Source organism: Hirundo rustica, chromosome 5 (genome assembly GCF_015227805.2).
Source record: "Hirundo rustica isolate bHirRus1 chromosome 5, bHirRus1.pri.v3, whole genome shotgun sequence".
NCBI lineage: Eukaryota > Metazoa > Chordata > Aves > Passeriformes > Hirundinidae > Hirundo > Hirundo rustica.
Window position 1 is genome coordinate 57,668,784 of NC_053454.1, and position 26,956 is coordinate 57,695,739.

At 39.9% G+C, this 26,956-nt stretch overlaps 1 protein-coding gene across 4 annotated transcripts in view; it reads right to left on the reverse strand.

Moving 5' to 3' along the window:
* The window catches only part of SLC10A7 (solute carrier family 10 member 7), a 141,458-nt gene that overhangs the window by 89,371 nt on the left and 25,131 nt on the right, over positions 1-26,956 (reverse strand). For 3 of the 4 annotated variants that reach the window (XR_005701074.2, XM_040065448.2, XM_058420774.1), the window contains one exon: positions 4,922-4,960. Coding sequence is in view for 2 of the 4 variants with exons in the window: in XM_040065448.2 (XP_039921382.1) it covers positions 4,922-4,960 (39 nt within the window). In the remaining 2 variants the exon portion in view is untranslated. Of the gene's footprint in view, positions 1-3,562; positions 3,640-4,921; positions 4,961-26,956 lie in introns of those variants that run through there. The other variant, XM_040065449.1, reaches the window with a different exon arrangement.

Sequence of the window (26,956 nt, forward strand, 5' to 3'; positions counted from 1 at the left end):
GCAAATTAAGAGAGAACAAAGGGGTATACAAACATATGCCTGATTTTAGAAAAATATTTACAATGTTTGTACTAGAAATACTTAAGACAGATAAGGATATTTATCATAGAAATAACTAAGATAATAGAAGTGATAATAAAAAAAGTCCCAAATAAACCTAAACCATTCAACATCCATTAAGGTAAAATAAAGTAAATAAATTCAGCCAATTGGTTATTTCCATATGGTTGGATTTCTTTAAATAGTAATGAAATCATTTCTAAAAAATCCATTGTTATTAAAATAAAAAAGTTGGCTCAGCCTACCAAAATTAGATTTGTAAGTTGCTGGTCATTCCCATAATTAAATCTGTGTCACAAATTTGCAAGAAAAATGGACAGTATGACTAATGCATTTACTTGCAGCACTAGTGCTGTCAGGCTGTGTAAATCATTATGCCTGCTAAAGCAGACTAGATAAGAATTCCATACATTTTCATTAACCAGCTAAGCTTTGTGTATGTGTGAGAAGCTAACTTTAGCTTTGCATTTGGAAGACAATATAAATAAAAACACCAGCCTTGATTTGATGATCCATGTGGCTGCTGCAAAAATTATTTGAGCTTTTTGAATGACATGAAGCAGCTCCATCCCCTCTGAGAGATGGTCAGGTAACAGAACAAACCCACACATACTTAGTTTGGACAAAGGAGATTAAAGGAATGATGGGCACCTGAAATGTGTCTTATTTCATCTATTGTGTTTCAACAGAGAAAGAAAAGCTAATCCAAGGAAACACTGGAGGAAGCGTTAACCAGCACTCTGCAGTGTTCTCAGGAGTCCAGTGGTCACCAGAGCAGAGTCCCTGGAATCCTCTCTTTTCCCTTTGATTTCCTGTCACCACAGACCTTCAGATCTCAGTTACAGTTCTTTGTTTAAGGCAAAGCTGACGGCTGTTCCTTGCCTTTCACACTAACTGTTCATAACTCCAAGGCTCCGAAGAACCAGCCTACACTGACTCACACCACAGGCTGGATACTCTTATGGGATTCCCAGCCCATAGTCTCGAGCAGAAAGGAGATTAATGAGAGGTAGAAAGAGTAAACAAGACTGGTCTAGTGTAGCAGTGCAGAGCATTTGGTGAGGACACAGTGTTCTGGAAGTCCATTTCCCACGCACAGGGCATTACATTGTCACTGCAAAGTGAGTGCAGCTCTCAGCACATCTCCAGTGCAGGAGCAGCCTCAGTGATACGTGGACAAAGCCAAAGACGCTGAACCACTCAGGGAAATGCCCTGGAACAACCATCAGCACAGCACGTTCTGCAGCCTCCTGCCTATTGCTCTGTGACTTGAACATTTGAAAGTATTTGTCTTCCTCTTTTAAAAGCAGAATAGAAACGCTTAGGAAGCATGGCAGTGCGTACAAGAATTAAGAATTAATTAAGAATCTCAGCAGACCTCCACCTAACATTCCAGGCAATTTCTTTAGCCTTTAGGTGCACAAGTATCCTCTGCTCCACGTGGAAGCAGCTAACACGGTGACTTCTATGCAACCTTGTAATAACCAACCACTCCGTGTGAGTAAAACACTACCAGTTATAGTAAAAACCCCGTTAAGAGGAAAATCTGAAATCACTTCCTATGTTCCACAATTATTGTAAACCAAACTGCTCAAACGAGGGGAGGAGATAATGATATTAACTACCCAACTCAGAGCAATCCTCTGTGGTATGAGCCTAAATTTATGTAAATTGAATTAATCTATCGTTAGTTATTACTAATCTAGCTATATAAAAACACTTTTCTGTAACAATTATTTTTTTTCAAACACTGTGTTTTAATTAGACCTGGGACGTTATTAAACTAAGTCAATAAAATAATGTAAATATCATAAAATAATGTAAGCATCATGCCGTGCACTGTTTTGTCTGTTCATTTATAGCAATATGGGCTTTCGTGGAGTTAAAAAGGAATTACTTTGTGGTTGGCTGGTAGTTTTTGTGAATCTCCTTAACAGTGAAAACACCCCCAGGTTTTTAATCTAAGTGCATTTCTGCTCATCAAGACACATTTGGCATTTCTACATTTTGTGCATCACAAGATGTTCCGTTTCATCTGAATGAGCTGATCTCAGTATCATTCTAACATTATACTGAGTATTTTCCTGCAGACATTTTGTTCCGCAACTTACTTTAATTTCACTTCTCAAGCACTATTTCCTAGTCTTAAGGGGGAAAAAAAAAAAAAAAAAAAAAAAAAAAAAAGGTGGTGGGGGCAGGAGATGTGCTAATCAGCGCAGCACATCTTTCAACCCTTTTAAATCAGCCTGTTTGACACTATCGCTCACAGGCACTGGCCCACAGGGCATATTCTGAAGAGAAAACACTGTCTTGGCTTTGTCACAAGTGCCACAACCTGCCCACACGCTACACGTGGTAAGACAAGGACCATAAGAAAAACTTCAGCCTTGCTGAGGTCAGAGCCTACCAAATAATCTCCAGGACATATGGAAGTACAAAGTTCTGGTCACAAAGGTCTATAACTCCATCTAAGCCTGTGGGTACACATCCAGCTCATCATTAGACACCCCTGTGAAAAATGCAGATGTGATTTAGATTCCTCGTGAATTGAAGATACAGGACACAGGTTCTCCCCCCATAGCCAAATCCATAAGTTAGGCACCAATATGAACTGATGGATTCCCAAAACCACTTCCACCAGGACCTTCCATTATCTTCTCAGAAACAAGCCAATTATTTTTACATTTTATAGAACAGTTTTGACTGCAAACAAAAAAATATATATATATACACACAAAACCACATATGTATTTAATGCTTTGCCAGCTTTTTAACGGCAAATTTTCTTTGTAAGTGACCACACACTTGCCACATCCGGGGCTGCTCGATTCAAGGTCCTGTAGACCCACACCACTGTGAAACTACTGGTAAACAACTCTGTCTACTTACTACTGTCCCATGCCTACTATGACATTTCAGTCATGGAGTTTATCCTATCAACTTCATAACTGGAAAAGTTTGTAAGAACAAAGCACTCAGTAAGCATATTTGTGATTTGTTTTGTGTCATACACACGTATTCCCTACGCAATCGTGATTTCAAAGTAGAATTACCATAACAAGTGTTTAAATGTGTGGCTATATTTGTGATTTAATAGTAACCAGTGTCTTTACCATGTTATTCTAAAAAAATCAGTAATTAGGAAAAAAATCAGCTGGTACTATGGTTTCATTCTAGCTGATCTTTAATATTTTTGAAAAGTCTTTTCTGGGAACTTTGTAAGAATGATGTTTACTGCAATGCTGCTCCAACATTTGCAAAAAGATCTGTAGGGAACAAAAAGTGAAATGAGGTAATTACATGTAAGCAGAACTTTCCAATGATCATGAAATAAGAACAAAGTAAAAATTAAGAGTATTACATGAACACAAAAACTAATTTAGCTTCTTGAGCTCAGATTTCATCAAAGAGCTGCAAGCAGCTACTAAAACCTGAAAATATGTCTCTCTTGATTTCCTAGGAACCAGCATTGTAGTCAGATGGAGTGGAGTCTAAATTCTTACTTGAAGCCAAAAGATATCTCCAAATGGCAGCTGAACTGATCCTTTGGGTATTCACAGAAACCTCCTGAACTGGAAGCTGGAGACAACAGAGAAACCAGGAGCTCGAGCCAAGCAACAAGAGAAACTATCACGCACACAGACTTTTGAGGTTTTCCAACACTTCCACAGTTTGAGGCAGACCCATGGAAGGAAGACATAACAGGTAACACAAAAAAGGGCAAGTACTTGGGAACTGATTTTTAAATATGTGAGTGGTCATCTATACCCCAAAAAAGCTTACATCCACCCTTCTAACTTCAGCCTAGTCCCTCAAAAATGCAGTAGCACAACACAACTTCAAAATGCCATGTGACTTTACCTCTTGCTAATACAGTTCCATATGCTTAAGCTCCTAAAAACCAACTTTTCATCAAAAAACCCGAAAAATGAGCCATGAATAAAAAGTGAGTTATTTTGCACTCGCAGCGCAGATTTGATTTTGATTTCCTAATTTGAATTCTTTTAACATTCATTTTTTACATCATAGTATAGAATGGGGACACAAGACGGGTGTCACAAACACATACTTCTAAACATGCATAAATTTTAGTAAGAACAAATTCATTATTAGCTGCCTAAATAAACAGTCACAGTAGTTTGCCAACACATAATTTTTTATTTAATACTCATTAATATCTCTCTAAACAACACATCAGTAAAAGAAATCTATTCTTCCTACCTCCATAAATATATTTAGTGTTCTTTACAGTGTCCTTTCCAAATGTTTGTAGACCATCAAGACCACAAGTGCTGCTTTTGCTTTTTTAAAGAAACAGTTATATTTACAGCTGGATTGATTGCTTCCCCACATCCAGCTATTTTAGCGTGTTCCTCAGAGACACTGAGTGGCTCCACTGACAGTAAAATATGCTAAACAAATGACAAGTCACTGAGTAAATTAGCATCTACTCTCTGATCAGCTGGGTCATGTTTTCTTTTCAAAATCCATGCCCTCTTGATAGAAAATAATGAGTATTTGATGGGCCTTATTAGAAAAATCAATATATTGATGCCCATGTCTGAAACATCTGCATAATAATAGATTCTGTTAACCCATTAAGGAGAAAATTAAGATGTGTTTACACATTATTAATTTACCAGGACCAGAGACAATTATTCACTACCTTTCTAGAGAGCTTATCAAAAAGAAATTGCAATATCTGTATTTAAGGGTATAGTGACATAAAGATGATTCAAATTTTTTGCCACCTGAATGGACAAAATTCCACCAACAATGACGTGACAAAACACAAACACACCAATGATACTGCTAAAAATGAGACTATTAAAGCACTTGCTATAAATACTGTGTTACTTACCAAAAAACTTCCAAAAGCAGAATTAAATATAGCAGCTGCCTAGAGAGGAAAAAAAAAAAAAAAAGGATAAATACCACCAATAGTAAAATAACTACAGTGCAAGAACAAAATGTTCTTCCCCCACCCACCGAGCTATTCGATTCTCCAAACACACACACACACAGAGACTACTAGGCAGTTACCCACTGCTTAAAAAATTGCCAGTTGCCTGTAACTTAGGAAGAGCGATGGATCCTGGTTTATGCATTCATAAATAACGTGCTGAAATGGACAAATGTAAGAGGAGAAGAAAATCCTTGCTGATAGACTGGAGAGGAATATCCCTGAACCAAGAATATTACACAGGAGCTTGGTCTCACTATTCGTGCTCTAATTTGCCAGGAACACTTTTATATGCTGACCTAATAATTAAAATAAACGTTACCTGATTTAACTAAAATACTGCGTTTTCATACACTTTTAACAATTTTAATTAAATATTAATCTGGTAAATAAGCTACTTTAATAGTTCATCGTAATAAAGTATTAACAGAGAGAATTTCTCGTAGCTTGAAGAACAAATTTAAAATAGGAATAACAAAAAAAAAACCAACCAAACCCCTCCCCCCAGCAATGATCCCATACTTCTGAGGCCAAAATGTCATTACTTTTCACTCCATAGTCTTTTAAAATAAGAAAATAAATAATTTTGATAATGACTTAAGAAGTGTTTGTGCTTACCTAAATATCCAGGAAATATAAGGCTGCAGTATTATTTCTTAATATGAACTCATTAAATTCCAGGAAGTTAAAACTTGAGTCTTGCATAGCTTTCCCCAATTACCAAGAAAGAACAGAAACTCCTGTATGGCAGCCAGTCTGATGATGAGAAGCCACACAGCAAAGGTAAGAGGCAAGGGAAGAGGGAAATCTACCATTTACATCCCGATTTAGAGTCAAATTAATCACCCTGGACACTTCCAGCCACAGATTAATAACAAGAGGCTGCTAGTGAATTGAGCAAGTTTGAATAAAGTCCAAAATCAGGGTAGGAGCAGTAGCTGAACCTGCCTTCTGCTCCATAAGAGGATGCAATGAAAATGAATGGGTAATGAGATCCTTGGCTCTAGAGAGCTTAGCTTTCTTATTCAAGTTCATAATTAATTCAAAGCTTTGATAATTTCATTAGATTCTTCCTCTGCTGGCCCTATCAATAAAAGATGGCACTGGACCACAGCTCCTCAGTGGCCCAAATACAAAAACAAATGCAGACTGGGAAACCTTTGCTGACTTGCTTACTAACAGGGACAATGGCATATGGCACTCCATGTTGTGGAGGGAGCGTCTGAATAGATACAGCTAAATAAAACATTACAGTTGACAGTTGTAAACTACAGTAACATATTTCAACACCTCTTTCTCATCAGCATTTCTTTTTTGAACATTAAAAAAAAAAAAAAAAAAAAAAGAGGCACACGTCCAAACAGCTTCTCTTGCCAGAGATCATAGCTGAAAGGAAGCGTGAGTAGTACAAACAATTCTTCAACAAGTGTGAATTAAATCAGGATTTTCTACTTGTATTTGAAGCTGTGCAACTGATACTTTCATGTAGCAAAGTAAAGACACATTATACCCATCCGCACAAACCTAGAGAATGGCTACCAATCCTGATTTGGGGATCATCTAGAGATATGACATTACTTTACTTGTAACAGGCTGCAATTCCACTTCCAGGACAAATTCTGTATCTGGAAATGTTTTAAGGAGAGATACTTCATGGTGGGACTTTGCCCATTATCAAATGTCTTTTATTCTCTCCTGATCCATCTGGAAGACACCAGGACTTTTTAAAATAATCTCAAGCATGTAACAGGAAATAAAACAACAATCCTGGACAAATTTTATGCTTCAGTTGTTTAGCCACTCATGAGCAAATGTCATAATTCACAACCACTTCCAGAGTACATTAGTTTACAATTTTTAACTCCTTTTCTCTGAAGTATCAGAAATTATCCCTAGGAGACGATTAAACACTCATTACAGGCAAAAGAAGACAAAAACCCCCAGGAAGACTGCAAATTAGGATACAATCATTCAGATTATTTGCCCCAGTGAGAGAGGACTTACATATGTCAATTACTCTATCTGCAGTTTTCTTTGTAAAGATCTCCCCTGCAAAATAAACTCAGAAGTAATTTCTTCCTGTACACACACACCTGGGGGCTTATATTTGTGATTCTGGTTCAGTTTAAACAAACTGAATAACTGAAACAGCAAACTGAATCAACTGCTCCAATTTACAATTAAACACATCTAGTAGTATAACCCTCTAGAATTTAAACACTTTTGCGCTTCCAACTCCCTTCTATCAAAGGGATGCATACCTCATAGGGCATTGTCAAAATTAATTCATTCCTGAAAAAGCACTCTGAAATCCTTAGAGGGATGATACAAATAAATATTAGTGCTGACACATGATGCAGCCAGGCTCTTCACTTTCTAGCTGAAACATTCATTAGTCACTATTATTGCATCACTTTTTTTAGTGTTTGCTCTTTTCGCGCTTCGACTGTCTGCAGTCAGCTTAAATGAAACAATAAAACATGAAAACATTCGGATGCCTTTATAATACTCCAAGTTCAGATTTGCATGTGTTTCCAAACCATTCATTGCGTTTACCATCAGTATGAGGGGAGAGCTCTCTATAAAACACACAGTGAGGTCCTTACAAAAGGTAAGTGCACAGCCATGTATTGCAATGCAAGGTCAGACCGCATTCAAACGCAGCCGTATCAACAACTACACAAATTCTCTCTGTTTCTATCAACTCGAGAGACATGACTGAAAGTCACTGCCAGGACTCTTAACAGGGCAAGTACAGAAGAGCATGGACAGCATCACTTGAGGTAACAGCTGTACATATTAGCTCCATTAAACAACAAATTCACTTAGGCAGGTACCATTTCAGTCAACTCTGTATGGCACCGGGCTTGAGGGAATGCTCTCGTGCTCTACATTTCCAGGGAGAATTCCAAAAGAGAAATGACCAGGCCACCTCTGAAGGACACCTGGCAGCACCTGGCAGAAACTTTCCTCCTCTCATACCAGAGTCTAGCACAAAGCTTCAGCCCTTCATCTCTCACCTTAGCCTGGAATATATGGATGGAAAACACTGCTAAGATTTCTACAGTGACAGCAACAAGATCTGAGACCATCCTCCTGGCAACAAAGGCTGGTAAAAGATGGAAGAAAAAGGCAAAGCCACTACCAAGGGGCTGAGCATTTCCCCCCAGGTGTGGATCCAAATGCTGCAGCAAGTATGTGTGACTGGGTAGCAAATCAAACAAGGGTGCTTAGAATTCAAGTATTAAATACAGAACACATTCTGAAATTTGACCCATTGCCCTGTTTTTGGTACCAAGTTAAACTATATTGGAATTCATTAGACTAGATGTTGTTTTGATAACAACGTATCCAGACTACATTAAACAACAGGAAAAGACACCCTGGCCACATTTGGAACACCTGGGTCAAACAGCAACATTTTATCATTACCACCAGAATTTCAAAGAAATTGTTACGCACAACTAAACTGGAACTTTACTGCAGAGTACAGGGAAGGAGAAGTTCCTCACAGCTTGGTATGTGGACCTCCGGAAAAAACAACAACAACAACAAGGTATTTTCTCACCAATACGTGTATATTGCTTCAATACTAAAACATTTGATTCTCGAGTGTCATTTGGCAGTCTTTAGGGAGACAACCTTCCTAGATGTATTTAAGCCTACACTTACCCCCAGGCACACCACAGCTGGGACAGCACACGCCATGGACACCAGGGCATGTCCCCAAGTCATCCCTGCTCTGAGGAAAGGACATTCCAGGGTCAAGGCCACAGATGCAGAGTAATGAAACCAAAGAGCCTCCGAACATCCTGGAAGGGAGCAGCCTGGGCATCCGACACAGCTGTTCTGTGCGTGTCTGCCATCCCCCGCAGTTAAAACCTGAGCACTAGGGGGATGTACCACACACTAGTGGGACATACAGCCCGAGCATCAGCAATAAGACTAATTATCCTATTTAACACACAAGGCACAGCGAAGAAGAAAGAAAAACCCAGAAGAGCAGAAAAAAAAGCTGGGGAGAGACAAGGACTCTCGCAGTTCTAGTGCAGGATTATGCAGCAGAGGACAGAAAACACAATGTGGTAGTGTAACATTTTACAGAATCCATACTATTATTGCAAAATTTAATACAACCATGTCTCTTATTGACAGAAGAAGAAAGGTGAAACAAAAAATATAAAAGAGACTGAAGAAAGTGATGGAAATGGTTTGATCAAACAGGACAGAAAAGGAAATTTTATGTACCCAGAGAGATCAGTGTAGTTTGAAAAAGTGGAAGAAGGCAGGACGTCAGAAGTAACTTGAAAGAGTTGGCAGAGTCCCCTTAAACAGCTCCTTCAATCTCATATTTAAAAATAAAATCTCATGTGAGTGTTACCACAGCTTGTACCTTAACTGCTGTTTCCAATAACAAGATGTTACATCTCTGTAGAAAGCTATTTGCCACAGCACTGTTACTGCAAACAGAATATAAATATACCTAATAAGGTTTAATCCGTGTTGCTGTTCATAACTATTCATCTGAGTTCAGACAGGAAAAAAAAAAAAATATATATATATATATATACAAGCTCCTGGTTTCAAGCACTAAATTGAATCAGGTGTCCTCTTCTCTTAAGAAAATTAAGTTGCTTTTGTGCAAGAGTGTTTTAATGAGAACAGAGCCTGCCGACATTGATAAATGGGAATGACACCAGAGAGAGCATGTAAGCAGGACAATATGTGCATGTTACAGTCTTACAGGCTATTTTTCACTGACTATCCTGAATGACTTCGCTGTTTCTTAAGGGGCCTATTAATCTCAAATTTAGTTATTACACAACGTTTATTTGAACATATATTCTGTGGATGATGACAGTTAATAAAGGAAATCTTTTACAAGCTGTATTTTTACATATTGTTCCAACTGCAGCTCCCAGTCATTCTACTGTATTGATGGAATAACCTAGTTATGATGCAGCTTTAAAAAAGGCACATATATTCAGATTCCTTTCTAAGCATATGGGGACTCTTAAATAACTGTTAAAATGCATATAAAAGTCCTGCTCTGGCGTGGCAAAAATGAAAGAGGCAGTGTTAACTGCTCAACCAAACCTCCAGAAGCCCAGTTGCCCCCTTCAAGGCAAAGCACGTGCCTTTTTAACACTCCAGCATCATCTCAGGGAAACAAATAGGGTCTAGATTTGACTCTGATGTAAGCACACCCCGTCCTGAATTCAACAGAGGCTGGAGAATACATCTTACACCACTCCAGCCCACGTGCTGTATATGTGACAGGGCACCACAACAGCTGTATTATGTTTACAACAAAACAACAACTGCAAACCAACAACCAAACACACAAAATATAAAAAACACAAAACCCACACAAAACAAAGCAAACTAAACCCCACAAAACTTTGATACCAACTAAATTTTGAGTCCAAAGAAATCTTCTAAAAAAAGCGTGATGTTCAAAAAGTCTCTTAAAAAATAACAAATTACTCTAATTACTTTAGTAGAGTAGAAATGTACATGACCTTATGCTCTTATTTAAAAAAGAAAAAAAATAAAAAAAATCCAGATAATGACAAATACACACACACACACACAAAAAATCTACACCCACCAAGCAAGAAGCCTCCAGTATACCAAGAGAAAAAACCCAAAGTATGGAGGGGATCATGTATTCATCCCCTGCCATGTCCCCTGCGGTCCAACACAATTTGCTGACTGGGAAAAAGCTAACAAAGATATCACCTAATCCCCAGCCTGCACCTAGAGCTGTGGTGACAACATAAAAACATCGCTTTATTCCAACCATATTCAATAACCATCAGTTCCGTGGAAACAACACTGAAAAGGCACCAGAAAATGAAAACAGAATAACTAATCTGTTGATTGCTTGCATTTCAGCAGGGGAACATCATCCAGAGAATGATGCTCTCCAAAACACGGCGCTGAGCCCTCTGTTCCAGGCTGCCAGAGGTTGCCATCACTTGGGCAGCAGCTGGTGCTGTTTCAGGCAGGCACAGCATTCTGTCACAAGCAGGGCACAGAAACAAGCTGGGGCCTCTGCTGGCAGAAAGTTATTGCCCCTTACCAGCCCCTTGTTTCTGTTGAAAACCAGTCTTTCATTCCCCAGTTTTTGTAGTTCCTCATATCCATCGCCATTTTTTGATAAATAATATTGACAAATACAAAAACATCTGTTAAAAGGAAAGCTTTTCGGATACACTTATTATGTGGTTCTTCCCTCACTGAAGGATTTCTCTGTTTCACCAGTAATTTCAGCAATACTGAGGCAGATAAAGAAAATTATCCTGCTCACTTTCTTTTTGTTAGAAATGCTAACTTGTCTCTACTGACAGCAACTGGGATGACTTAAGGGAGTTCTGGAGTGTCAGCATGGTTTTTCTCACTCAGAGGCAGAAGAAGGTGAGGAAAGACTAAAACCAGGAGAGTATATGTAACAAAGTGTTGTTTTGTTGGTTTTTTTTCCCCCCCAGAATGTAAATATTTGCTAACAATTCAAATGGCAAACATTAGTCATTCAGGTCTCACGAACGTTTATGTATCACTCTGCAAATTTCCACCAATAGTAATTTATAGATGAGCAATGAGAAATACGTGTGTAGCAAAGGTTGAAAAGCAACACTACTATATCTCATTTTACTTGAGATTACTTGTATAACTGAGCTGAATGAAAATAAAGACTTTTGTCATCAGAAAGATCACATGAATGAAGCCAGGAGGAAAGAACCTCTGTCAGGAGTTGGAATGTCCATTTTCGCACGGAAAGAACCAAGATTTGGTCTCCTCAGGTACAGAAGAGATGAGAGGCTTCATGAACAGTGCACAGTGCCTGACCAGCCCACGCCATCAGCTGTACAATGTTATCACTTTGTTCATACTTTGCTTCATCCTAAACGGCAAAGATTTATCCACACCAGATGCTCCTCTGGCTGTGTAGCAAAAAAACCCTTGAGTGATGTTCACAAGAAAAGCAGAAAAGAAAGCCATCTAAGCCACACTCAGAAACACAAAGGTAGGCAGCACACAGCTTTTGCAAAGCCTTGTTTATTCCTTCAGGTTGCCAGGGTTAAAGGAGCCTTCCTCTTTCCAGCAACGGTGATCCTCTTCCTTTCGACAATGAGAAGGGCTGTAAGCAGCCACCAATACTCTCACCTCATCCTTGTGTGACAGTCATACCCCAAGCCCAGGAGTATCCTGAAGACCTAATTTAATTTTCCCATCCTCCTGTCAGCTGCAACTCAAACCACAAAATCGCTCTCATAAGACACAGTGCCTTCCACTGTTGGCTCCTCCATCACACACCCCAACGGGGCAGTGACCTCAGCACCTACAGTGGACTTTTGAACACGCACATGAATAAACAGAGGCAGTTTCTCTTTTTTTCCCGCCCCCCCCCCACTTAAAACTTGCAAATGCAAGCATTAGGATGACTGCCCAGTGCCAGTGTAAACATTGTAAAGCAGTGATTTAAAGCTGACGGGCTCGTTACAACACAGGCTTTCTCATACCAAATACACATGCATAAACACCATGCTCCAGCATCTTAGTCCTTCACAAAGTTCATGTGGCTCTGACACACCAGAAAGCTCTTAGTTCCTGGAAAGGCATCTAGCCTAACTTTTTGTATGTATTTTTCCCCAGATGGAAAGCCCATTTCCATCACTTCCCTAACCAGGGAAAATCAAGGTAACTTCTCCCTTCTACTCATATATTGTGAAGTGCAAGCCTTAGCTGCCACACATTTGGCCAGTGAAACGTGATTAGAGGGAAAAAAGTTAAGAATTTAACCAGTCACTGGCACTTTGGTATCAAAACTACCCACAAGCCTTTTGCACATCATGCATTTCTCAGAGACTCCAGGTTTATTACCTCAGCAGTGAAAACACTGGGTCTCACACCAGAGCAAACTGATTGCTGAACGGTGATTTAATAAAGGAGGCTCAGCTGAACAGTAGTAAACAAGTATTTTGTTCCTCTCTTATGGTCAAGCACTTCATAACTGTAAGAGACTTTCTCTCTAAAAAAAAGAGAGACTGTGGAAGGTATCCTCAAAAGGATACAGAGCAATAACAACCTCCCGAACATACTTTTATTTAAGTTCACATTTTCTGAGATCTTAAGATGTGATAAAAACACTTAAAGGTCTTGTCCCCTGATTCTCCTGGAGACACATCATCCATAACATGATTAGAGGTCCAGTTAAACAATGCATCCCACAACTCCAAAGAGTATTACTTCCCTGTTGAAGTGAAATGAAAGCACAAGGCCACTTTTTAAAAGGTGCCCTTTGCATTAACTGGAAGGCTGTGCCTGCACCAGTATTTTTCTATAAATATCCCACTGTCATATTGTTTCCCGGGCTGTAAGTAGCAGAACCAGACATTTTAACTGCTATGCCTTCAAAACCAGCTCGGAATAGCATTGTTATGAAAGTCCCTGTCACTGCTACCACTGGCAGCAGCTTCACTATCAGCTGTGTAACGCCAGGAGACTGGAAACATAACACTAGTGCAAGGAAGGCCACAGCATGGGGAGGCTGGCTGAAACAGCAGCTTCGTAAAACATAAATTAAGTGTGGCCCTTTGCACAGATCCATGAATCCTGAGCTCTGGAGCTCGTGTCAGGATTTGTCATTTCATCAACTAATGTCCATATTTCGAAGAAGGATAATTTATTTTTTCTTAACCTAGCCCAAAGGTTAGGCTTTACTATAAGCCAGTATTATATGGTACTGGAAATTCCCTTTTTATGAGCCCAGCCAAAGCTCTGCACACTGCAATATTGTGGCAGAATTAGAGAGAGGAGGAAAAGAAGAGTTGCACACAATAAGTAAGAGACCAAAAGCACAGCCACTGCATGAAAGATAAAAAGGAACAGTCTTGATGCATGCAATTGCATTCTTTGAAATGCTGCTCAGCTACTTTCACCCTCTATATTAGCAATTCATACAACTACAGCTTACACATGCACAGAGTGAGAAAGTGCCTAAGTGTGCATCTTTATATATTACATATCCCCAGAAAATGCTCAAGGAATTCAGCGGTGGATCAGTAACAACCAAGGTCCAAGCTACTTTTCTCTGACAACAAATTAACTACAGCATTAGTTAGTTACCACCACCCTTCTTCTGAATCACGCCCAAAATATCTTTAAATTCTACTCAAATGGTTGCCCCCATTTTTCAAGTGGACTGCTACACCCTCTAATCCAAAGATGGTAGAAGGGGCTTGTCTTCCATGCAGTGCAAGGATTAACACTCAAATGATGATCTAGTCTAGGTCAGGAACTTGGTTTCACAACTACTTGACAAGCAGCACAAGTACATCATGAAGTACAAAGATGCTGAAATTGTTCTTTAGAATTTTCCTTCATATATGTATATTAGCAACTAAATTAAAGATATTTTTATTACTTCCTTAAATTTACTTGACTCTTCTAATGGGTCATATAGACTACTATATAACCACTACTTCTCTAAAGAAAAGGTGAAGAGAAAATACTAAAACCTATGGGGTTTAGGTACAGAATTCTACTTTTGCTCTGTGGAGAGCAGAGGATCACCAAAAGCTGTGAGTTTGTTTTACTGCAAAAAGTTCAAAGCTTGCCACATTGAACATGCACTTTGTGGCAGCATTCACTGAATTTTCCATTGACATCCAGAGCTGGCTGAAAACTGGAATACGCAGTACAAGGGATATTTCAGTATTTAAACATGTGCTTTAATCCTAAGTTCCCCCTATTTTTAGAATCACTGCTTTTGTTTGATATTTGTTTGATGTTTGATATTTTCTTTCTTAATTTCATCTTTTTATTTTGCTGCTTTCAGCTGAATTTCTCCCATGCCTATTGGAAGATGGCCTCTGTGATGCCACAAAAAGCATTCCAGCTGATCCACAATGCAGCACTGTTACTAAATTCTTACGATGTACTGAGAAGACACAGCCAGGGAGATCAGATTACCATGAGAAACAAACAGGCAACACTTAAGTTATACTGAAAAAATGTGGACCACACGAAAAGGATTTGCTTGCAAAACTGACCAAAGTTAACCTGACCTGGAACAGTATTTACAAATCGATCTTCCTGAAAGAAACAAGAAACATTTCTGCAAAGTTTAAACTGCATAAACAGGGGGAAAAAAAAAAAAAATAAAAAGAAACATTCCCAATTGGAGACAGTGTGTAGTTCAAGCTCCATATACGCAAAGCTGTTACTTGAGAACTACATGCAGATACAATGTCAAAGAAAAACAAAAATGCAGTTTTTGAAAAATACACTGCTTCAATAAGAAAGCAATTCTTTTGATGCTCCTATTTTTCAGCATTTTGTTGTGAAAACTATCTTCTCACCTTAACTCATAAGCTGTACAGACAGGTACAACACATTCTGATTTGCCTACAAAGAACTCCAAGGACACCTCGATAAGGAAATCAACAATTTTGTGTTAAGTACAAAGGCTCTAGCAGGACATGGATAATGTTACTACCTGTTCTGTGATGGTTATTTATGGGCACCCAGTGAGGTAAGGGCTAGAGAAATTCTCTGTCATGCCCAGAACACGCTGTATCTGCACTAAGTCTGCAGAAGCAATCTAGATCCAGAGTTCTTTTTCACCACACAGTTCTTCAGTAACACAAGATGCCTAAGTGGACAACACTGTGCAAGAGCATTCACAGCTGCCAGGTCAGAAGTGTGAGAGCTGCCGATTTTGCTGCACAGCAGGAGGCACCCATGCCAAGACAGACACCTTCCTAAGAGCAAGGCAGAGCGGCAATACGTGTGAACACAAAGGTAAGGAGCAATAACCGCGATACCCAGATGTGTGAAGAGTAGAAAAGATCACATCTTTGACAAACACCAAGCATCAGCTCCATGAGCAGCACCTCGTCTATCAAAAAAACTTTATACCTGACACACTAGCTGCGTTTGGTAAAAATAGCTTTCACTTTTAAAAGTTCAATTTAGAGAACAGCGATTTCTTTGACTAGTCGGTGATCAGCACTTTGGGATGTAAAACAGATAAATAAGTATGTTAGAAATGTCATCTGACTGGTATTTTGAATCATGTTTTGCCACTGATAGAAGCTTGATAAAAGGCAGAGAAAGACTCGGTGCATCAGGCCATATCATGAGAAGGAAAAAAAAAAACCCAACCAACAAACACCAAGCCCCCCCCCCTCCCCCCAATTTGTCTATGGAACACATCTTCATCTCTCACACACATTCATTCTAAAACCCAGTCGCTGTTCAGACAATTGTACTGCACGAAAGACCTCAGAAAAATACCACAACATCGTAACGGTCTCGTTGAATCAAAGTTCAATTTGCTCTAACACTGTAACAAATGTATTCCTGTAATCTGCATCTATATCCTACTCTCGAAGTATCAACAAAATTCAGAGTGATATACTTATCTACAATACATAAAAGAATCACATCACCGCTATAAGCAATATAGTGGCAAAGCGTGAAACAGTAATCAAAGTCCTGAAAAATACACCATTGTCAGCACTGTACACTGGTACCAGTGTATTATAGCACCTCGGCTTCAAATAAATCCACCTAAGTGCCTGCTTTGGTAAGCACTTCAAATTCACCGTACATCAGCATTAGGGGGGGATAATGCACAAAGAAACAAATCAGGGAACGGGACTTGTAAATAACAACTCAATTAGCAGATTTCTATTACTCATTTCCTAATAATCTTTCTATCCACACCTCCACGCAAACCCTCCTACGGCCTTCCCCCCCTCATTTACATATCTGTGCAGGCCTGCTCTTTTTTTCCTGCGAGCCCCTTTGCCCTTTCAATCACGAAGTATATTACTCCACTGTCAGAGCAAAGCAGTTCCTAACAACAGGGAGCCCAGCTGGGATAGGAAGAGGGCAGCAGGCTCCGGCATTAACATAATAATCCAACTGCGTTCCCCCAGGCCCTTAGGGCACACGGCGCATTAGGCAGCCCCGCCGCGCCGCCCGGCCGAGGCTGCCGGATCACCTGCCCGTCAACCTGTGGCAGCCTCCCCCAGCTCGGCCGATCCAGCTCCTGCCGAGCCCCATGGCAATCGCCTCCCCAAAAAAGACACGCGTCCCTTTCCCACGCCTCAAGGCGCCTGCTGCGCATCCTCGGGGACTCCATCCCAAGGAACCTTGCCGGGCCGCTTCCAGCGGGCTCGCTCCTTCCCTTTCAACTTCTGCAAACTCTCGGGATTGCAACAGGACCTACCGCTGCTGCCAGGAGGATCCAGACCTTGGAACAAGAATTCAAATACAAAGCGCCGCTCTCCAGATGCAACTTTTTGCCTTACCTACCTATCCTCTGGATTCTTCCCTGAAAGAAAGAGCAGGAAAAACCAAAGAGGCAGACACAGGCCTTTGTAATTTCTGTGCCGTGCCGTCCAAGGAAACCCGTTTAGGGTGGGCTCGCTTGTTTTTGCTGGGGTTTGGAATGCCGGAGGATTTTCAGCAGTAAAGTTATTCCACAATCTTTGGTGCAAGGCCTGCCACCTCACAGGACACCGCTACTGATTAAGGAACAGCGCCCATAACAAGATTTCAGCGTACGAACACACATATTAGACATTTCCAAGAATCACCATAACGCTGATTTCAGACATGAGACCTATGAAATTGTCCAATTTAAAGAAGGCTTAGAATTGTACTACTCTTACCAGCTAACGTTTCTTAATGCCTAAAAAAACATCCCCACATTTCAAATGCTTTCGGTAGCAAACTGCAACTCAGAATGTTAATTTGCATGTACCCTCTATTGAGCCCTTAAAAAAAAATAAATATATATATATATATATATATACACTTATTATGCAGTGTATTTCAGTGCAATTCTGTAAAAACCCTTTATTTGCAGTATATATGCTGCTTGTACGAAGTACGTAACAAAAAGAAAAATAAACACACTTGCCAGTAAAAACCAGTATTTTCCTCATATTATACAAGACAACCTCAGAGACTACTAGGAGAAAAGCTTTTGGTTCTAATATAACTTTTATCCTCATTAAAACATGCATACTCTCTAATTACCCTTAACAATGGAAGGCACAACAGAAATGTAATACAGTCTTGTTAAAATAACGTTTTGCAGACTGTGCAGAGCCCAATTTACTTGATCACTTGTGAAGCAAAATTTCCCTAACCTCATTAATTTTCATTAATCTAGCCCTCTCAAAGAAGGAAATATTCAGCAGCAAATGTGCATTTTATTTTAAATGCTCAGTTGTTACATTATCAGTACAAAGAAGTGTTAAGCATAGTAATCCACGTCACAATAGCCTGTCAGATAAAGACCACGGAAAACAACATTAGCTGTGTAATTTAAATATTTTAGAAAGCAATCCTTAGGCAAGCTCTGCCTATTACTATTCCTCGAATACATAGCACTAACAAAAAGTATACATTATGAAAACCATGTCACATTTTAAAAACATTTGCTTACAAGCAATTAATTTTCCCAACACAGACGTTCTTTTCTGCCGTCGCAGCCATAACTTGTTAGCAGCACGCCCCTCTGAGCTGGGAAGGGGCACAGTTAAAAAAGCCCTTTGCCTTGAATTTATGCTGGGTCACAGGGTCACCAATAAAACACCAGGATAACCCAGGGGTTTGCTAAGTACGTTATATAGTCAGGAGACTTCTTATACAGCCACGAGCACATATATTACTATGACTTGATTTAGATTTTAGGATCTGCAGTTTAGAGAGGAAGGGCTTTGTCAACCAGCTTCTGATCCTTCCATCACTGCTGGCATAAAACTGAATAGCACTTGGAAAATTCACTACAGCTTTTCTACTTCAACACCTCTAAACATAGATGATTTTGTTCATACAAAAACCAGGAAAAGGAGCTGGCATTTTTAATTACAAGAGATCATAAGAACACTCATAGCTTTCTGGAGTTTGCTCTAATTAATTTCCTTTCCTCCCCACATTAGAACTCAAAAGATCCACAAACTAAAATAACAGCAAGTTGTTCTTGACATGCTGGAAAACCAGATATTCTACAGCAAGAATTCTCTGCCAAGAATTTAAGTATAATCAAGTCACCAAGAGGCTTTTGCTTGTGATTATTCACATGTTGCCATGTGCAGACACCTTTCAAAAAGTTGCCATGTTAGTTACATTCCTCATTTTTCCTGTGAATTTCAGTGTTGTGAATGGACATGAGACTGGAAATAAACTTGTGAACAGAAACAATGATTTTCCAGTTTATCTCATTACGTGACCTTTAGATCATGCCCCTGCCTCAATTACATCACTATGAGATTTTTAATATGATTTTACACAGCCCAAGGTCATAATGGCTCAGGTAAGTAAAAAGCAAAGCTATGGCTTAAGTTACTCATACAGCTTGGGCTGTCATGGGCTGTTTAAAAGAGTAAACAGCCACTAAATGTAACAATTGCAGTATGGAGAAAAATATATACAGATACATTTCATTTGATGACATAACTACAAAACACCTACATATTCCCTTGTAGTAACAAACTACCAGGTCCATGCAGATGTTGAATTTTCATTTTCTGCATAATTTCCCCTTCAGTTCAACCCTAGTTTACTTTTCTTTTACAACACTCACTCTTGCTGACTGCTTCTAGAGCCCTTCCCCTTTCCTAGTTCCTATGGCTCTATTCTTAAATACCAGACAGGAGCATATTAGTGACACGACTGTTTTCATCCCTGTCATACCCAACAGCCCTAACCAGAGAACACTGTTCCCACAGATTTCTAGGGGGCTGTGTCTTTACTTCCTGTGTTTTTTCCTTCACAAAAGTTATTTCAAATTCATAGGCTCTCTGGTAATAGAAGCACCCAGAATGAAGCAGTATTCATTAATATGCAATGGAACACCTTAATGTACTCAAATTTATTCAGCTTGTTGTGGTGGGTTGACCTTGGCTGGATGCCAAGAGTCCTACCAAAGCCACTTTATTGCTCCCCTCTTCAGCAGGACAGCGGAGGGAAAAATATAACACAACACTGGTGGATTGATAGCAGGACAGGGGGAGATCACTCACCCACTTACTGTCATGGGCAAAACAGACCTGACTTTGCTAAGAAATATTTTTTTTCCCCCCACCAAATCAGAGCAGGATAACAAGAAATAAATCTTTAAACCACCTTCACTTCACCCCTCCTTTTTTTCCAGGCCTAACTTTACTCCCAAATTCTCTGCCTCCTTCCCACCAGAGGTGCAGGGTGATGAGAAACTGGGCTTATTGTCAGTTCATCACACACTGCCTCTGCCTCCTCACACTCTTCCCCTGCTCTGGCATGGGGTATCCAAGTGCAGCATGGCTCCTTTTCCATGGGTGCAGTCCTTCAGGAACAGGTTGCTCCAGGATGGGTCACAAGTCCTGCCAGCATGGGCTCTTCTCTCAAGGACCTGAAAGTCTTGCCAAGGAGCCTGCTCCAGTGCAGGCTTGCCCCAGAGTCGCATCCTCTTTCAGGCATCCCTCTGCTCCAGTGGGGGTTCTCCATGGGCTGCAGGTGGACCCCCCCATGGTCATGGACCTCCATGGCCTGCAGGGGCACAGCTCTGGCTCTGGCACCCTCAGCATGGGCTGCACCACGGGCTGCAGGGGAATCCCAGCTCTGGCACCTGGAGCACCTCCTGCCCCCTCCCCTTCACTGGCCTCATGTCTGCAGGGCTGCTCCTCTCATGCGTTCTCACTCTTCTCCTCTGGCTGCTGTTGTGCACAGATTTCTGCTCCTTCTTGGCTATGTCATGCCAGAGGCACAACCAGCACCTGCTGATGGGCCTTGGCCAGTGGCTGGTCCATCTTGGAGCCAGCTGGCACTGGCTGCATCAGAGGTAGGAGATGCTTCCAGGAGCTTCTCACAGACTACGCCCTGTAGCACCCTGGCTTTGCCACACAAATCCAATACACTTGTAAAAAGTATTTACACCAGTTTCTGAGTCCACTCAAAGAATTGCTCTAAAGTCAGTTTTCTGTAAATCCAAATAAAGAACTGCTTTACGGGTCCTTATGACATTTCACAGTTACAGAAATGTGCCACATGAACAAGAAAGTGGGGGACAATCTACTTGCAGAAGATACCAGTAATTTCACCAGCTCCAAATTCCAAGTACTTGTTTAATAACAACTAGCATCTCATAACCTCATCTCTCAACATAAAAAGTTGCAAGCATGTCAGGGAGAAGTAGTTCTGCAGTGCTTTACTCTGCTCCTGCACTGCATTGGAATCTCCCACATCACCTCAGATGCAGTCACCTTTTTGACTTAAACTGGTGAGGTGGCACTAGTGATCAAAATATGAATTTTACCAGCCTGAAAACACAGGGAGATGCCTGTGCTTCTACTTCTACAAACTCACCTAGTATTTGCTGACTGTGTCACATTCTTGCTTGTCAGCAGTAGTGGAATGGCTTCCAAGAGCTCTAGGCAGATAACAAAAGAGAATGAAGAGAAAGGAATTCTGTTTCTGACAGGCTGTGAGTCCATCCAGTAGGGCTCTCCCCATAACCTCAGCTAGGGATTCCACACCTTCCTGAGAAGCACCCTGCTGCCTGTGTGAGGTAACTCAAAGGTAGGTCATACTTGGCCTTTGCTGACACAACTTCATGGACACCTGGATTTTACCTATTCCAGTTCTGACTGTAACCTTCAACAGAGCACTGCAGACAAACAAAACTGCTGCAATGCTTGCCTAAGAAACAACGGAGAAAGAAAAGTAAGGAAAAAAGCAATCTGCAAGGGTTGTGCAAAACAGAACTGAAATGTTATTATGAAGACCTAATTTTCTTCTGTTAGGATAGCCAGACAGAATCTTCTGAGCAGCAGGCAGCTGCTAAGCATGGTGCTTGCACCTGGATTGTGACACACAAATTGCAACAAATGATCCAAAGCCCAGGGTGCCACCATCCTTACGAAAACAGCTACTGCCTGCAAACCCCTCCTGTGCAGCTCCCCCTTCCCGTGCACCTCTGACAAGCTCCGTACCTGTCTCCATCCTATTGATATTATGAACCTCATTGGAATTTTCAGACAGTGATCAGCTATACCTGCTGGTAGCCATAGGTTAAATAACCCTGGTTCACCAGAAAGCTGTTGCCTCATTTCTTTAGATGGTGGTTTGTTTTAAACAAAGCTTTGGGTGTGCAGCTGAACAGGAATGGGGACAATGGAGCTACAGCCATGGCTGTGTTGGAAGATGCAGACAGCATCTCGTCACGCCACCTGTGACAAAAGTGAAAGTATTTAAAAAACCACAATAGACTTTCAGGCAGGTCAGCTTTTGGGGTTTCTTGCTCAAATAAAATGGTTTGAGGTGAGACTGTCAAGACTGAAAGAGACAAATCAATTCAACCCTTTAAAGCACTCCAGGGATCTTTTCTTCACTTACTGCTCACTCCAAAGTGCCTGTTAGAATAGTCAAACACCTGCAATATAGACATTGAACCACATAAACTTAGTGTGAGCAGAAACCAAACATGCACATACAGTATTTGCCACACGTATTATTGTATCATGTTAAAGATAATGAAATTGTAGTGATCAGAACAAACAACGGGTATCTCTGATAACTATACATTATTATTCAAAAGTCAGGGGAAATTGTTCAATCTTCAATTCTACAACAACAGAGAATATTATTACTTAGTAAAATAGATACTCAACTCACAACCTTCCTATTTTCACCTGAGGAAAAAAAAAGAGAAGCACAGAAGGCCACAATCAGGTTTTCGTCTCTGTTTTCTCTCTCTCTAGGAGTCACTCATTCCTAAAGCCCAGAGTCAGCATTTACAGTCTCGGTGTTATTTCAGAATGTATAACACAAACAAACGATAACTAAAAGCATTAATTACCGTTTAATTAGAAATACCAATAAGGGGGAAGGCAATGATATACAGACATCCCGTCCCTGGATTTAGATACTAATTCATTTTAGATTATTAGGAAGCAATTAACTAAAATCACCACCCTGACAAGTTAACTATCATTATTGACACAGTTCTGGATAAGAATGACACCAGCCCAAAGAATGGCACAGTAAACAAAGAGAAATCATGCTCACTTGTGACATTTAAAAATGACCGTGATAAAAAATATCTGAATGAATTATATAAATTTGCTACTATGAGAATTTTTTTTTTTTTTTTTTTTTTAAACTAACATGTAATGGTATCAAAAAGAACAAATAGTTCTTAGAGACAGGACTGTACTGGCAAGAAAATTTAACCAACAAAAGGGTTAATTAGGGATACAAATTTTCTCAGACTGCTAATAATGGGAATGACACATAGTATGTGCCCATAAGTAATTCTCAGGTATCTTTGATCTTCAGCCCCCAGCGATTACTGTTGCCTACCATACCCTGGCCTCTGGGACTCTCTCAGAACCAGACATCTGGCTACTTTGTTGTTTTAGACTAATCTCATCCCAGGAGAGCTCAAGAAATGACACCAGGCAAGGAGGGTCCTGGCAAGGGAAAAAACATTACGGTATCAGCAGATTTTTTGAGTGGACTGGAGTATCAAAATCGTCTGTAAATTTCTATAGGGATCCTGGGGCTTCTCGGCTCTCCAGCACTGCCTTCACACAGAACACCAGAATGCACATGATCCTGTTTTAAGGAATTGTTAATCTTTTTGGAGAAGCTAATGAATGATAACCCAAGCAAGAACATGTGACAAAGGCAAACACAAGTTATAAAAAAAAAAAAGAAAAAAAAATCCTTTAAGGAATGGGTGGATTTAATGAAGATTTCATTGAAAGACCAAGACATGCTGCATGATCAAACAACGTTTTTCAAAGCCTACTAAAAAAAAAAAAAAAAAAAAATACTCCAACACCTCAAACACTCTGCTTTTGAGTCCCAGTGCCCACTGACTGCCTGCACTCAGCAACACAAGGAACCAGAGCACTTAGACCTGGAACAAACAGAAATCTCACTTGTGTTTTTCTGAGAGCAATTAAACACGCCCATAATGACGAACGTTATCTGAGCCACGTAATTCCAATAAGCATCACTTTTAAAATCCAGGAGTGGCACAAAACAGCAAGAATTCACTCCTGTGTGGGTGTCCTTTTGTTTCAAATCAGCCACCACACCTTTTTTCCCCTTCTATTGGAAAGAGCAAGCTAAAAAAGAATGGACATGAAATAAATGAATGCTTTTCTCAAGCCAGGCCCATATGACTAAACTTTGTCTCATTTCAGGATATTTTCAAAGTGCTCAGAACAAAGCTATGACAAAACCTCTGAATAATCTGTCATATCACACCAGCTCCCAAAGAAAACCTTTAGCAAGTGCTACAGACAGAAGCAATTTGAAAATCATGTGCTTTAGAGGTGATCCTGCTGTTACAGAGCATCCTACTCTCTTTATTTCCTCATTTCTCACACCACAGCTATCCTGGTTCCTTCCAGCCACAACATTCCATTCCCAGTGAGTTAAACAACACGAAAAAGTTACCCCAAAGTATTTTAGCAGTTTCCTAATGCCCTGTAACCATTGGACCAATAAGAAAAGAACTTGTGCACCACTGTCTTTAGCTGCATCATATTAACAGTAAATTAACTCCTGAAAAATTCAGTGTACTTGGGAGATATTCAGAAAGATGCTAGAGCTTTTTCTTTCTGAATATGAACTAAGCAAATTGTCCTGTGTTTGTATGGTATGTTGTTAGAGCGAATGTGGATTAGTCCAAATAATGACATTTTAAAGTACTGGCAGCACCAGGACAACATAAACTGGTTTTTATGCTCTCTCTATGTAACACGTGCTGAACAAATGTTTATCTTAAAAGCTTTGCTATGATATCAGCCTGTTAGAGTTTAATTGATGACTTCTGTGACTGCTGTATCTTACAAGAAGCTATGATGTTTCAGACAACAGAAACAAGAAAAAGTCATAAAATATTCCATACCATCACAGTAAAAACTTGTATTATACTTATCAGCACATCATCTACTGCAGAACAATCCAGACTGCAGTGAAACAAGAAAAGTGCTGGGAGGCAGAACAGGGCAAACTAAGGTGATTTTAAAAAGCATGTGACTTTATTGGTGAGTTGGCATCAATACAAGTAACAAAGAAATGAAGTGCAAACTAGGCAGAATTTTAATTTTGGTGTTTTATGCACTGTAGATACCTAATACCTTCTGTCTTCACCAGCCATAGAATTCAAATGGTGCATCCCACACAGCTGACTTTCCCTCTACTCCTTTTAAATCAACAATAAGCAAAACTCCACAAAACCCCACATTATCTACTTCACAAAAACACACAGAAAAAGACAGTCAAAAGCCAAAGAAACCTCACATGAATTTTACGTATCAAATGTAATAAAATCCAAATTATATATATGTTTGAATGAACATTTCTCACAGTGCCTAAAGGCACATTTTTGTAAGATTGTGCTAAATACGGCAATTTACAGCCTAGATATAGGTGCTGAAGCCTTATTTGCAAGGCCATATGCCATCACCAGGACTCCAACAGCAAATGAGCAAATGCTCCAGAACATAAACACGCCTCTGTTTACCCTGAGTATTGATTTATGTTCTGTGGGTATCCAAACATCAGTAGCTAATGCTGCCTGGCACTATCTATTATGAAATTACAGCTCTTCAGTGAGTTTTTCTAATAGTGAATAAAGCTCCCCACAGCCCTTCTCCAAAAGCTCCACAGCTGCAAGCAGAAAGCACTGTAGCATGACAGAAATGCCAAGATATCCACACAAAAGCAAATCAAATATGAAAACAAACTCCAGAGAAAAAAGATCTTCAAACAAAATCCATGTTAACACTTCTTCTAATTTGGAAATGGAATTGCATAGTTCCCATTTTTCTGTCATTACAGTGGAACAGAGGGAGGAAAAGCCATTCTGGATATTAGCAACACCACCACAAACAAGAATTCCTCCAAGAACCTAGTTAGACTACACCAAAAAAAGGTTTAATGAGTAATATTTTAAATGGCATATAGTTCAAGCATTGATCTCACTGCAGAACCATTAATCCCCCCCAGGTACTAAATAGGATTCAACCTACATATTTGAAAGGTTGTCTATACAGATAGTACATGTTCTTTCCTCTCTTCCAAATCCAAGGCATTTAACAGTATAGCTCTATAGTTCACTGCTGACTACATGTGTACTATGCACTTTTTTGTGGTTTAGGTATTTTATTTCTGCTTTTCATTTCTGTCTGTATGAATAAACCCAGCAGAAAATATCCATAAACCACATTTGGAGGCTGCCTTTGTCTCCAATGAAAGCTAGAGGAAATAGGCTTCTGAATGTAGATGAAAGAACTACACATTTCCTCCACTGGGCAAACTCTCTTCTTATCTTGGAATTATGCAGATTGTCAGCAAATAAAATGATTTTACAGTCCTCTAATACCTGCATAAGGAGATAGTAGAGGGAAAGCTTAGTGATGTTTCCAGAGGAGCACACTTCCTAGAGATAAGTACAGTTACTCTAACTTCAAGATAATGACATAAGCTCAGCCCATAGATAGAGCTCCATCTTTAAAAGCATTTTCAGCATGAACAATACTGATGCTTGTTTTTACTTCTCTGTTTTAAAATTACAGGCAGCTTTGGTTATTTGCAATAAATATTTCAAAAAGGAAGTATTTAACATGAGAATACAGTGGACAAAAATGCTGTGCTCTACTTATTTATGCACTCACTTAGCATTTATGTCAGCTGCACACTTTTGCATAAGGACACCACACCAATAACTGCCTCTGGAATCCACCTACTAGAAATCATAAAGATCCAATTTTCCTTTGTGACTCTCACCTACACTGATCCAGCCCATTGCTTTGATTTCATCAGAAGCATATCAAATTTACACTAGGATAAAGGAGAAGAATCGTGCCCAAGCTTCCAGGTATCTTCACTAGCAGCACAGGTGTTCTTTTG